The sequence below is a fragment of the Mchenga conophoros genome, linkage group LG23 (genome assembly GCF_057382185.1).
Source record: "Mchenga conophoros isolate Kocher_MC1m ecotype Shallow Benthic linkage group LG23, M_conophoros_male_GT1.1, whole genome shotgun sequence".
Lineage (NCBI taxonomy): Eukaryota > Metazoa > Chordata > Actinopteri > Cichliformes > Cichlidae > Mchenga > Mchenga conophoros.
This window is the reverse complement of record NC_140547.1, coordinates 42,224,752-42,239,816: the sequence shown is the minus strand read 5'-3', so window position 1 is coordinate 42,239,816 and position 15,065 is coordinate 42,224,752. Positions and strand designations below refer to the sequence as shown.

At 39.3% G+C, this 15,065-nt stretch overlaps 1 protein-coding gene across 1 annotated transcript; it reads right to left on the bottom strand.

The window, feature by feature from the left end:
- Positions 1-2,707: 2,707 nt before the first annotated feature.
- On the bottom strand, positions 2,708-12,840 carry LOC146547907 (sodium/myo-inositol cotransporter-like). The gene is made up of 5 exons (XM_085265346.1): positions 12,746-12,840; positions 8,530-9,458; positions 8,246-8,441; positions 6,961-7,088; positions 2,708-6,858 (listed from the first exon to the last, which is right to left on the bottom strand). The coding sequence occupies exons 2-5, from the start codon at positions 9,155-9,157 to the stop codon at positions 5,621-5,623; spliced, it is 2,190 nt and encodes a 729-aa protein (XP_085121472.1). The 5' UTR covers positions 9,158-9,458; positions 12,746-12,840; the 3' UTR covers positions 2,708-5,620.
- Positions 12,841-15,065: the final 2,225 nt, after the last annotated feature.

The window sequence follows — 15,065 nt, the reverse complement described above, 5'->3', positions numbered from 1 at the left end:
ACTTTAAAGAACTTGTGGCACAACTTGTTTAAAGATTCCGGACGCCCACACTCAACACTCAACACTTGACACTTGACGGCAAAGTCTTAGTAAAATTACTCAGAATCAAGTTGTGGGCTTTCCTTGAAATGAAAAAGCCTTAAAATGTGGGTTTGATTTAACATTAAGCGATTCAATAGAAACCCTTTCATGTCAATTCTGACAAAAAAAACAAACGTCAAAACAAACCTGAGTAAGAAAAGACAGGGTCACACACGATTGGGGGGGGCGGGGGTGGTTAACCAAACTAAGACTCTACATGGATTCCCAGTATGTTGTTGGTTTTAAACCACAGAAAAAACACACACACAAAACGGTGCACACACATTTTGTTTTCTCTGTGGTTTTCAGACAGTTTCCATTAGGATACCAATTTACGGCCACCTCACATGCACACAGGATGTGTATGCAGTGACTATGAGGTGCTGTTAAAGAGTAGCCTCAACACTGCAAACATATGCAAACATATTGAGATGTGTTTGTAGAAACATCGAGTCTGACTGCAACCAAGTCAAGCAAAGCTTCCGTAAACCATGCTGTATTTCTGTTCTGTAGTTGTACAGCTGTCTATTTTTAAGCTCCAAACTTGCAAAGTAAAATACTTGCAGCTTTGTGTCGATCAATTATTTCTTGATATGCTGTACTGGAAGGTAGGTATGTCTGAATTGATGGGCCCTCGTTTGCTATGCATTTGGTTAGTCTCTTGTAATACCCAAAATACAACATAACAAACATGAAGCACAGTTTGTTCATTCTAACAAGTTTCAAAGTCAATATTTGTTATGACCTCCTTTATTCTTTAACTCAGTCTGAACTCTCTTAGGCAGCTTTCTTTAAGTAGTCTTCAGGAATAGTTCTCCAGGCTTCTTGAAAGACATTCAAACCTCTTCTCTAGATGTTTCTGCCTTTTGTTCTCTTCTTTGTCAGGATGATCCCAAACTGCTTTAATAACGTTGAGGTCCAGGCTCTGGGGAGGCCAATCCATGACTCGTCGTAGCATTTTTCATGTCTTTTCATGGAAAAGTATTGCTCAAGATCAAGAAAGTTTGATCCTGTTAGGGTTGAAGATGATTAAATAAAGCTCTTTTTATTATTTTTAGATACACAATGCAGTGTGCTCATAATCGAGTTGGTGTTCCGTGTTTTTAGGGTCAAAAGGTTCAAAAAGCGCTATGACTGCGCTGAAATATTGAAGAGTTGACGTAGTAGCGTAGAGGGTTTTGCAGCATGCTTACACATCACTGATAATGGTTATAAGGATATTCTCTGGGCCAAAGGGAGTCTGAACAAAATGTCATGAACTAGATATTAGAATCAGTAATATTAAAATGATCGCAGTACAAAAAAAAATTGTCGGAGTACAAAAACTGATCATCCTTGATGTGAGGGAGGCTGTTGTGTTCACATCACGGTCCAGCGCTGTAACTTGTAATCAGTCATCTATTTATACTGACATTATCTTGGTTAACACTAAATTGCATAGTGGCCACAACTGAGGTGTAATAAAGCCGAACATACTGAATGAGAGAGGAAAAAATAACCTAAACTTATGTGCGTTGGCTTGTGTGACAACTACCCCCAGTAACTTTCCACTTCCAGTCTGTAACTTTCCACTGTAGTAGAGGCCGCTGTTAATTTACTTAACTGAGTGTTGGCATGCTTGTTGTTGTGGCTTTAGCGTATGCAGTTTGCTTCACGCACCATGACCTGGTTGCTCCTTGTTTGACATTGTTTTCTTTAGACAGCTCAATGTTTGCTGGTTTTATAGTAGCTCAAACATTTAAGAACCTCATGTCCATGTTTCTAATGAATTACTATCACAATATCCGTCACAACAGCTGATAATAAGCACATTTACAGTGTAAACCTGAAGTGTATTATGACAGTTAAGAGGTTTATTTAGTAGTTCGTCATATTATTTCAATATGTTAACATTCATCATTCACAGTAAAGTATAGGTGAGGCTCATAGGTGTCATTAGTTATGCAGAAGTCAGCAGAATGAAGGTTTTTACTCAGTGATCCTGCAAGAAAGATTTCTGTTCTCAAGAAACAAGTATGTGTTTAAATTGTCACAGCTATAGTTAAAATAGCAACCTGAGGAAAAACACCTAAATTCACCACAACCCAGGAACATATTTGTGCCAGTTTATCTTGTTAATATTTCACTATGCATGTGAAAATTGAGGCCTTCAGTACATTGAAGTGCAGCCAACACTTGTTGGAGTATTGCAGTGTCAACAAAAGTGGTAGAAAGATGCCCGGCTTGGGTGTTCTTATGTATTGGTTGAGCTGGTTGCAGGAATAACGCGAGTGGTAATATTGCTGGAAATTAATCCATCTGCTGGATGTCTGTCTTAAAATTATGTTCTGTAGTTATAAACAGATATAACCCACATGTTCCCCTCATTCTCAATAAAGCAAATCAGGTCAAAGAAAGCTTGTAAAGTTTGCAGTGTTCACCAGTTTCCAGCCACTGCGCACCATTAACATGTGATAGTCCTGATATATACACACATAAATACTTAAACCCTCAGTGTGCTTAAAATGGCAATTACATTAAGCAAAGATCAATTTATAAAAGAATTATATAAAAGACACTTGTTTTTAGTAGTTCGTTTTTTAAAAAGTTTTTATTGTAAAATATGCTTTTAAAGAACTTACTAGTGGTAAACTTTAAATCTGTACAACTTTCAATCAGTGTCTTAAAAAAATAAAATAAATTGTTTTAATTTTTGTCCGACTTAATCTGTTGCTGTTTAAGTGCTCAGTGCTAAATAATATAATGGAAATATTGCAATATAAGTATGTCCTATCTTTAAATTGATGATCAGGGTCAGCAAAACTTCTTACAATTTGACATCTTTTAATTCACAATTAATTAATTAATTTGTGATTAAAGTAAGTGCAAGGCACCCTTTGAGTTCTGCGTATGTGTACAGGTAAAATAAAACATGACCATCACACCAAATGCTTTTCCCAACTCAAATATGTATCAAGTACTAATCCAGGTGTCATGATCGTATGTCTTGGAAGTAAAAACAGCTAAAAACAACAGAATTACCTACATTTCCATTTAAATGAAAAGATGTAGGCACAGTCAATTTCAGCCATTCACATTCATTATGAATATCATGAACACATTCCCATTGGCATTAATTCAAAATTACGCGATTGTATCTGTAGCATACAACAAAAACAAATCAATTTATGTTTTCAACTGACATCATCAAGTGTACAGTGTTATAAATGTGGCACTATGGAAAACACACCTCATGTACCTATATGCAAATGAGTACGGGACAATAAAACCTAATTGCCTTGAAGCGACTGTTGTTGTGATTTGGCGCTATATAAATAAAATGTAATTTATAAAATTATGCTAGTAGCTCATTGACAGCTTCATATTTTTTGTAAAAGCTGATTTACAACTAAAGCAAGTTTACTAATGACCTGTGTAAATCATACACTGACAAGCAGTCATTGTAAAAACATAAGGTGCATTAAAATAAACTTTGTACTTATACAACAGTGCACTTTGAGTCATTATTTGTACACATTTACTCATGTTAGTTCAGAATAAAAAATCCAAATGAATTAAAATAATTTATACGTATAGCCACACACTTCAATGCAGTGCTTTGGACTGATACACGCCAAGTCATCAGCGAATAAGATCCTGGAAATCATTCCTGGAATCATGATCACATAGGATACATCAGTAAGACAATTAGTGAGTATAGAGTCAGAAAATATAAATTTACTATAAAATGTTACATTAGATTATGTATTTATTTCGGTCAAACTCTACTTTCTGAAATCACATTTTTCTTCTTTTGTATTTTTGTATTTGTATTTTCCCAACAGCCTAACACAGCGGCTCCCAAACTTTTTTTGCTGGGCCCCCCTTTGTTTTACAAGAAAAATGTTCGCGCCCCCCTCTCGCACGCGCACACGCACTAACACATCCTCCAACCACACACACCCATCTTTAGCTCCATTGCGGTTTCTTTCACACCTCAAACATTTAGTAAACAATTAAGCAAATACAAGTAATCTGCAATAAATTACAGGTAGTAAGAAAATAAACTACTAACTCTTTTACGCTGCGTCCACACATGTTGTTTTTTTCCTGTGTAATAATATTCAACATTGCTATCAATACATTTTTCAAAAAATGCCTCTCTGTGCAAAATGGGTTTAAAAACATAAACAGCTGTGAGATACTGTTTGTCTGTGATTTGAACCGGGGGAACAAATCGTGGCAGGATCAGCCTGATGTTATTTGTATCCAGCAGTAACTTTACTGTATAAAGAGCTAACATCTCCAAAATGTCAGGAGTAGTTAGTCATTACAACAAGTGATTGTGAACTAAAAATCAAGAACGTGGGATCCTGTTTGTCCGTGATTTGGAGAGCCTAGCGCTGCTCCTGATCCCCTGCAGAAAACCAATTCTGCAGAGGAGAGCTACCTCGGCACTTGTGCAGGTGAAACCAAAGGGAAGATTTGCTTCACCATATTTTCTAGTCTTTGGCTTAGAATGAAGTTGGTTTGGAAACATTCAGCTATGCTTCATCTCCTGATTTGCGTTTGTGGAGGCGCCAGTGCTAGCAGTGTTTTTTTGTTTTTTTTTTCCTTTTCATACCATGCCCCCCCTGCAATGGTTCCCCCACTTTGGGAAGGTCTGGCCTAACACATGACGTGATTTTTTATTATATAGGCTAAAGGCAAAACATCAGAGCTTTTCTCTACAAAAAACTAAAACCATGTAAAGCACCAGCTTGGTGTTTTACAGTATTGTACCTACATACTCTAGGTACAATATCTAGAGCAGCGGTCCACAACCTTTTGACATTAAACCACAGACCGGTTTAATGTCAGACAATATTTTCACGAACCGGCTTTTAAGGTGTCGCGGATAAGTTAAACACAATAAAATGATACGACCAAGACAAAAACGGTGGTATTTTGAAAATATAATAATGAACGTGAATTCACTGTGTAACTTTATTAGCAGCGTCCTCCTGAAATGTGCCAACCTCATTGGACCTCTCTGTCCCTTAATGCTCTCTGGTCGCTATGGTAACATGTAAATATTTCTTTCAAAATAAGGGACACAACTATAACACGGGAAAAGACCCAGGGAAACCGAGTTAATGATAAAAAACCCTTAAAACCGTAAATTTCACACCGGAGCCTCAACTCTCGCGGCCCGGTACCAAACGACTCACGGACGGGTCCATGGCCCGGTGGTTGGGGACCGCTGACCTACAGTATATGTGTATGCATGCATATACCCAGCACAACAAAAATATACGAAAGGCAACGTGGGTAAATGCTTTTTAAAGGGTTTCACTTTGTCACATATATATGGGCATCTAAGTGTATTGCCAACAAGTACATCTCAAACTCTACCATCTTTTGAATATTGAATAACAAAATAAAATATGGTAGCCCCATGCTTTTTGTATCCTTAAAATGTGGCTTTTGTTCATTTGTGTGATGGGTAATTAACTGTATCAAACATGCCTGTTCTGTATTTCTTGGACAAATCTGGCCTTCTGTTTGGAAATAACTGAACCTATAAGGAGAAATAGATGAAGAGAAAGATCCCAACTGAGCAAACCACCACCAGTGCGATGTTTAAGATGATTCTGGTCGTTGGAGGTTCATAGAGAAGCTCCTCCACCATCTTCTCCTGTTCTTGAACTGTTATGACCTGATCTTTGGACAATTCCTCCTTGAATCCACAAAACCAATCCAAAACCTTAATACAACATCCACGCTCCTCTTTTGCGTCCCCTGCTCCACAGCTCTCGTCTTCCTCCTCCACTCCTCTTCTTTCCTCATTTTCTACCATTTTGGAGCCTGAACTCTGAGCACAGCCACCATTCTGTACTGAATAGATTGTTTCTATATCACTTGCTGTGACATTATTGCTGCTTCCTGATTGGCCATTTTCAAGATTTGTCTCAGAGCCATTGAGCAAGTTTGGGTCCTTGTGACACTTTTCTTCACCAAGAACACCATTTCCATTAAAGGCTGAGTGATTTAGGGGTTTCAAAACATTGACGTCTTTTTCAGCATTTCTTTCTTGATTTTTTAGCTTCTTTCTCTTGTTTAGTCCCCAGAGAGTAGTGGTTTGGATTTGTCCCTCTTCGGGTGGAGGAGTGCAGAGACTCACAACAACAGCCACCAGAGATGATATCCAAAACAAGATGGCTGCCACATACATGTAATGGATATCTTTGATGAAGGATGGGCGTTCATCAGGCTGATCGCAGAGTGGCTCTCGATAAACAAATGCCAAAGCCAAACGGAGAGCTCCAAGGAAAAACCCTACCATCCCTCCCCAAAAGGCACCTGTCTCATTACAACGACGCCACAGGATGCCAAGCAGGAAGAGAGCCGCTATGGGCGGAGTCAGATAATCTGATACTTCTTGGATGTAGTAGAATATCTGGCCTCCCTGCATTTCAATGATCACAGGCACCCAGGCGATGCTTATGATCACCATGAAAAGGACAAACAGCCTGCCTACTATCATCAGCTCTCTGGACGACGCCTGCTTTCGTAGCATCTTGTAAATATCTAGGGTAAAGATGGTGCTTGCAGAATTAAAGATAGAGTCCAAGTCGCTCATTAGAGCTGCAATCATAACAGCCATCATCAACCCGCGGAGACCGACGGGCATTACTGACATGACGAGCCTTGGGTAAGCCACATTGCTGCAGCCAGCTGCAGAGCCACACACTTCAATGCAGTGCTCTGGACTGATACATGCCAAGTCATCAGCGAATAAGATCCTGGAAATCATTCCTGGAATCATGATCACATAGGATACATCAGTAAGACAATTAGTGAGTATAGAGTCAGAATTTTATCTGTGTAAGATATTCATAGGGTGGTTAATGTCTCTACCTGGGATGACAATGATAAACATTGGCAGGATTTTGAGGAAACCGGCCATGATTGTTGACCCTTTGGCATGAGCAATATTTTTTGCTGCCAGAACCCGCTGAACAATCACCTGATCTGCACACCAGTACCTGGAGCACATAGACACAAAAATTAGTCTCCTAATTGGTACTCACCTCTATTTAGTATACTCTGGACTACCTGTGCCATTTGTAATGACCCCAAAAGTCAGCTTTGTGAGAACTATTCTAGGGACATTTCTGAGACCGTGCTTGTTCTGTGGCTCCACAGAGGGTCTCTCAGTCAGTCTTTCACCTCAGATCTCACAGTCTAATAAATCATGAAACAGTTTCATTGAAAAAAAAAAAAATGTATGTTGACACTGAAATGACTTTATAGGTCAATCATTGACCACTGAGATATTTAAAGCCTTTATTGGACTTTCAGTGATGTTAGAGAAAAAGAATGAGAACTAAACATCATTAGAATTTCCATCCATCCATTTTATTCCACTCTTCCAATTTAGGGTTGCGGTGGTTTACAACCTATCCCAGTTGCCATAGCGCATGACGCAGGTTATACGCTGGACAGGTCACCATTCTGTCACAGGTGTAATTCAGGGAGACAGACAACCATTTACACTCACATTCACTCCTATAGCCAATTAACAATCACAAACTAACCCCACTAAGTGCATGTCTTTGGACTGTGGGAGGAAACTGGAGTACCCACAAAGAAAGATTTCTCAATTGTCAGATTTAACTGCTTGAAACTGACCTTACTGCCAATAATGCCAACCTGAGGAGTGTGGATTCTTGCTCCATGGCTTGAACCAAACCACGGACCTTCTTACTGTGAAGAAGCACCACTCAATTTATATGTGTTGCCTCTACTTTAAGAATTTCTAACTGTATAATTCATTGTTTTTTTTGAGGAAAATAAATCATATGCAACATGTGTGCAAGGTCCTGGCTGCGATGCCAGCGAGCAACCAGGACCTTGCACACATGTTGCATGGTTGATTAGCATACTTGCCCTGAGGGTAGCACTACAAAAAATTAAATGAAGCATGCAAAGCCAAGGAGCAAGAATAAATGCTCCTCCGGGCAGCATTTCATGGTAACAAATTCAGTCTACTTTTACTTAAAGCAATCAAATCTAACAGGTGGCAAAAGAAGAAAAACACCTGGCTCAGAGTAAATCTTTTAGGGATTAGGAGTGTTTAAACACACAAGGCTGTACAAAACCGTATTGGTAAGGAAATTAGTCTTAAAAGAAATAGCATTACCAAATAGAGGCAGGAGTCTGGCCGAGTAAGAAACCAAGCCATGGCAGGTCTGGATCCTGGGCCTCTCGGAGGATCTTCAGACTATCTGGCTTCGGAGTGGCATGGTTATAGCAGGACTCAGAATACGTCAGATTGGGTGAAGACAGCAAGATGGCACTGATGTTTGGAGTGGCCTCCATGTAACCGTGTCTCACACCTTACAAAGACATGCCAAAACACGGTTAAGCATTTTTTAGTTAAACAATTGACATAAATTCATGAATGCATGAAAGAGAAACAAGGACCTTCGAACCCTCCCACTTTGAAGAGGCTGATGCCTGTCAGACAGAGGGCCCCAGCAATCATGAGGAACGCTTGAACTGTGTCTGTGTAGATAACAGCAACCAGACCTCCGGAGATGGTCAGCAGAGCTGTCATGGCGATGAGGAGGAGGATGGACAGATAGAGGTTCCAACCTAAGGATTCTTTGATGAACAAGGCTCCAGAATAGAGATCCACAGACAGCTTGGTGAAGATGTAAAGGACAAGAGATAAAGCAGCAAAGTACACCTTCAGTCGATTCCCCCCATATCTCTTGGACAGGTACTCTGGCATAGTGTAGATGCCACACTGGATATAGACTGGAATGAACACCCAGCCTAAAAACTGGAGCAGTAATACAGCATTGAGCTCCCATGCAGCCACGCTGAGACCGCTAGCAGCGCCTGATCCAGCCAATCCAATGAAGTGCTCACTTCCTATGTTACTGACAAATAGAGAAGCTCCCACAGCTGCCCAGTTCATCGAACGCCCCGCCAGGAAGTAGCCGCTCACTGTGTTCCTATTGGCTTTCCACATTGCAAGGAAGCCAATCCCTAACACCAGGATGAAGTAGATCGCTACAACGATCATGTCCGCTGCTTCCATGGCCATGTTTAAAACCTGTTATGGCTGTATGACAGAAATAAACTAAATGTGCCCAATGGCGAATTTGCGACACGGCTTAGAACACTTCTGTCTACAGTCATCTATATCTTCTTACATACACAGACAGTGTAAGACGTTTATGAAAGAGACATCTGAAACATTTGCATCCGTTTCTAAGGAATTACTTCAAGCACTCTTGACTTTTTGATCCTTGGTAGTTAGATCTGGAAATCTGTGCAAGCTGTGGTTTGGCAGCACACAGGATGGCATTGAGTTGTTCCTTGGTTTTACAGAAGAAGTGCAATTCCTGCAACAAGATGAACAAAACACGAACAAGATGCATGACCAAAGCAATGCAAAAACATGTGAACAGTTTAAAATGGCTGATAAAACAAGGAGACAATATTTGATAGCGTGGCCAAGCGGTCTAAGGCACTGGATTAAGGCTCCAGTCTCTTTAGGGGCATGGTTTCAAATCCCACTGCTGCCATGAATAGGTGTGTTTTAATTCTTGTTTTGTTTTTTTAAATGAATTTCCCACAGGAACCCACCAAGGGATTAATACATTTTTATCTCTCCCTCTGTCTCTCTCGATCTAGACTAGGACACTTCTTTGCAGTCTAGATAAGCTGTAAAAGGTTGCAAAATGTGGTGAAATTGTGGTTCTTTTGTCTCAAAACCCAAGCATTAATTCTTGTTTTTAAAAAGCTGACTGAATTGCAGTGGAGTTAACTGTAAATCTGGCTGCCATATTCAATGTGTACACATGCAGAAATGCTCCAGAAATCATGTAAGATATTGTGTTCCCTAAACCTTGCAATCTGTTCAGTGTAAGAGAAGTGGTGCAGTCAGTGGTTGAACCTTTCAGAGCTTAAGTCGTCATCCTAAGTTGGTCACCTATTAATTTTAGCCTCTTACTTTAACACTGCCAGCTAATAGAGCTAATAGAGACATTTTTTGGAAGAATGATCATATTGCATAAAGATTTGCCATCAAAATATTTGCTGGTATTTCAACTGTTGTAAATGAGTTGTTGGTACGGTGGCCCTGAGAGGCCAAACGGACTGCAACTTAAGAAAACACCAGTAATAACAAAAAAAAAAAAAAAAAAAGCACACAAAACACAACGGAAATAGGAAAAGAGAAAACAGATTTCCAAAAGCACAAGGGAAGCGTTTCTGGGGAGACAATAACCCAACGGACCAGTTGCAGGAACCAAAATATGCTAAGAATTGTGCTGGGAGACACTTAAAAGAAGTGGAGGATCTATCGGTTTTGTGATGAAAGAAAAGATGACAGGTAAGTGTGTTAGCCCAACTATTAGCCTAAAAATCCATCATCAGTATTATATGAATCATGATAAAACACAGCTACCATGTTATGGGTTCCTGCAACTGGTCCGTTGGGTTATTGTCTCCCCAGAAACACTTCCCTTGTGTTTTTTCCTATTTCTTTTTTTTGTTTTTCATATTTCTGTGTTCTTTTTTCCTATTTCCGTTGTTTTTTCCTATTTCCGTTGTCATTTTTCCCATTACCATTATGTTTTGTGTGCTTTTGCAGCGTTTTTCTTATTGCTGGTGTTTTCTTAAGTTTCATAAATAGCATTGAGTCATTTTCAGTCAGAAATAAAACTTTTGTCAGAAACTGCAATCAGTTTTTGGTAAAGTGAGTGTTATATATCCTCCATTTGTAAGTAAAAGGCCAAGAGGGCAGCAGAAATGGCAAGTAATATAACATAAAAATTCTATAAAGATATTCTCAGTGGCCGACAAGGACTAGATGGATTATAATGTAAGTAAAGTAATGCAGACTCATTATTGTACTTACAAAACAGGTAATTTCTTTATTTATTATGCAACCCCTTTATAAATTCAGTCCACACTGCAAAATATGTGTTGATATAAGCAGAGATGTTAGACAATGGGTGTCAAACATAAGGGCTGGGGGCCAGAATCAGCCTGACACAGACTCCAATCCAGCCCACAAGGGCATAGATTTTGGTCTGTATTCGGATAAATTTTACAACTTGCCCTGTTTCGCCTAATAAGGACCTCCACAGCAACTGCTCATACTACTCCAACATAACTGAGCAACTGACAAATCTGATCTAATATAGAAATTACACAATAAGAAATCTGCCATTTTTTGTGAATTTACAGAAACTTTGTTTTATATTGACAGGACAATCTGAGCAATGAGCTACCAGAACTTTTTTTGTAATTTTCCACATTTATTTCTTACAATTTAAACCCAACCAGTCATGGTGACAGACTTCTTTCATTTAATACATTGGCATTTCTTTATCCTGTAGATAAACAGAGACATACTGTTGACATTACAATTCTTTTTTTTATATCAACATATCTCAGAGATTAAATGTGCAGTTAAACACTGAGAGAAATGGGAGTCTCACTGGTCTGGTCCACTTAAGGCGGGTTCTAAGGAAAGCTGGTGTGCAGTTATGATAGAGGGAAGATGCATGCATGCACCAGCATTGCTTTGTTACATTGGGATAACAGGCTGTAAGACAGGCTGAATTTTACAGAAGTGATGTGTATGTCAGCTGCTGCTATCTAGTAACAACTGCAAATCCTTTCAGTAAGCAAAGCAATCACAACCCATGATGCGGGACTGTAGTATGAGGGTCCTGCATCAGGGCCGGTGTTTGTGTTTGCTGTTTTTGTTGCGGTGCTCTGATCTGAATCGGAAGGTCTTTGTGAAAACAAAATTTCATGTACATAGGAGACCTAGTGCATTTCCAGGTAGCAAGTTTACTCTTGCATCAGAGTCAATATTAAATTGAAATAATTAGCACATGGTTAACCAGAGTCTTGAGGGAAAGGCTAAGGAAACATCTTTTATTTCCAGCTTTCTCAGACTTGATTATATTTGCCCCCTTTTCAGGAAACATAGTTACCCAATTTTAGACCTGATTCACTTCACTTCTTTAAAATACTCTTGAGCACTCTGGAGGACTTTATGACAGGAACCTCTCAGTACTCCTGTGCTGTGCTTCATGCTGGTTCTTTTGGTTATGATTTATCTGTTGATAATACTTCAAAACACCTCTTTGTTCTCAAATTAAAATCATAAGTAGCGTTTGATGTTGCAATATAACCAAATAATACACTATGTTACATTCTGAAACAGTTCCTGTCACTCTGCTTTCTGCCACTTTATACTTCTGTTTTGTTCTTTAGCTTTAATTCAAAAGGACCTTAAAAGGCATAATTACCTGCTTTATTTAATTTGTATGATTTACAGTGTCGTAGTTAATTTCTAATAAAAATATTTCCTGTTCTGTTATTAATATTAGGCGTATAATACGGGTTATTAGTTGTCACACGTTACTATATTATCACAGTCTCTGTTTCCATCCATAATCCTGGGCCATTTGTCTCGTGTCCTGTCATATCCTCTTACAGTCTACTACTTTTTGAATGAAGCAGCACGGTGTTCCTACAAGTCTTTTATTAATTCCACACGTATTTCATTCGCAGCATACGTTCATTTGCATTAGCAGTAAATATGAAGAGGTAAAAAAAGTTCCTGAATGTTTTCGAAGCTTCGGTTTAAAGAAAAGCTCAGACTCACCTGTTTCCTCTCTGAGTGTCTCCCGGGTTTAACGTTAAACTGCCGTTTAACTACCGGACCGGTCCGACCGGTCTGAGCGCAACGCCGCACGGAGCTCTCCTCGGCGCAGCGAGGAGACTGAAGGCACCGCGAGACTCCGCCCACAGCAGCATTGTCGCCTTTAGGTTCGAGGAGGAAGTGGGGGGGCGCTCGTGGTGTGCAGGTGCTTTCCACTGAGTGCGCTGTAAGCATGTACATTCAGGTTCAGCATTACTGACACCGATTCTATGTAGGACAGAGCAGTGTGGCACGTTAATGAAATAAATCATCATCAATTTTCAAATTCTAAACACATTTTAAGGAGCCAATTTTAAATCACTGTTTTTACTCTCCACAGTAATTTATGTGTTTATTCATATGCTTGTTATTTGTCTGTCACGTGACAGTCAACACAAAAAAGTTATTTTTGTGCATATTTGAGGTAAATTATTTCATTAAAAATGCGAATAATTTACTGCAGTTAAAAGGGATACATTTTGAACTCCTGATAGGTATATTGTATTCTAATTTATTCTATTGTGTACAGTTGTGTACTGTATTTATTCTATTATATTCTAATTTTTCTTCATTACTTTTGCACTGTCCACTTCCTGCTGTGACAAAACAAATTTCCCACATGTGGGACTAGTAAAGGTTATCTTATAGAAGCAAAATGGTAAATGGCCTGTATTTGTACAGCGCTTTATTTAGTCCCTAAGGACCCCAAAGTGCTTCACACATTCAGTCATCCACCTCACACACTGGTGATGGCAGCTACGTTGTAGCCACAGCTGCCCTGGGGCGCACTGACAGAGGCGAGGTTGCCAAACACTGGCGCCACCGGGCCCTCTGACCACCACCAGTACACAACGGGTGAAGTCTCTTGCGCAAGGACACAATGACCAAGACTCAAACCGGCAACCTTCCGATTACAAGACGAACTGCCAACTCTTGAGCCACGATCGCCCAAAATATCAATCCTGGTGCTCTAGTATTGATCAAATACCAGTGCCAGCGTTGGTAGTGATACTATCGATGTTTGGATGAACGCACGTGCCTCCAGTAAGGAATTGAATTCACTAACTAATTAACTATTTGTTTGATTCATGATAAACAAAAAACTAAGGACCGAGGAGTCTCTTGGTGGATTTTTGGATATTTTGCACTTGCTTTAAATTGAAGATGTGATTAATGACAATGTGAGTCACAGCGAGTGTTTCAGTGATTAATTCAGGAGAAAATTGTGTAGTAATATCAAAATAAGTTAACTTCTTTCCCTGTCAAACTATTTAGTAGTTGCAACAGTCATTAAAACTAGCTTATATGTTAATGATCATGACAAAGTTATCGTCTTTGAATCTAATCTGCACATTTTGTTTGCCTTTAAACTTTGGGGTATTTTCAAAACTTGTCTTTAAGATAGTCAATCACAGATTTATGACTTCTGACTGAACTGTGGATTCTATACGTAATGCATTTTTTAACTGGGTGTAGTCTAGATCAAATCTCACATTAAAGCCTAATAAAACACACTTTGTACTTGGAATCTATAAAGCATTGTTAGGCTATGAAAGTAGTTTAGTTAGTGTGGAAAAGGGAAGTGTTTATTTTGCAACCAAAATTTTCATTTATCCAGATAACTCTAAATTTCCTGCTGTACGAAACACCCCTTATGGCTTTGGATATATTTCAAAACACAATCCTTTTTTGTGAAACCATTCACAGTTTATTGTATCCTGTCTTATTTAAGAAGTAAAAATGTATATAATATTACACAAGAGTCATTGGGACCTGTCAGCAGTACCTATGGTCCCACACTAGGGAGAAGACTGTATTCTAACTTTGTGGATGGCATCTGCCTTCTTGAAGATATTATCAAAACTGCAAAGGACCTCCTACACCACGTAGAAAGTGCCACCCAGGGTACCACTCTACTCCTTAACAAATCAAGGACTTAGTTCATGTACACTAACCCAACTGCTTAGTTCTACTCGGCAAGAACGGCTCTACCATTGAATAAGCAGATGATTTCAAATACCTTGGCAATGACATTGGCAATGCTCACGATATCAGTTGCCAGACTGGTCAAGCTTGGGGAACTTAACTCATGATGTCTTTCCAAGGTGTGTAATTCAAAGGTTAATCAGACTTAAAGTGTTCAAGTGAGTTGAGGCGATTCTGCTCTATGGGTCTGAATTATAAACCTGACTAAATCACTGAGCAAGAAACTGGATGGAAGCTATACTCCCCTCCTTTGTGCCACCATAAATGTTACTTGGAAGAACCAACAAGCAGCTGTGTA

Coding starts and splice junctions, on each gene's coding strand:
- LOC146547907 (XM_085265346.1), bottom strand. CDS start 9,157: ATGGCCATGGAAGCAGCGGACATGATCGTTGTAGCGATCTACTTCATC. Junction 7,089..8,245: donor CAGACTCCTGCCTCTATTTG/GTAATGCTATTT, acceptor TATGTGCTCCAG/GTACTGGTGTGCAGATCAGG. Junction 6,859..6,960: donor GTTTATCATTGTCATCCCAG/GTAGAGACATTA, acceptor TCATGATTCCAG/GAATGATTTCCAGGATCTTA.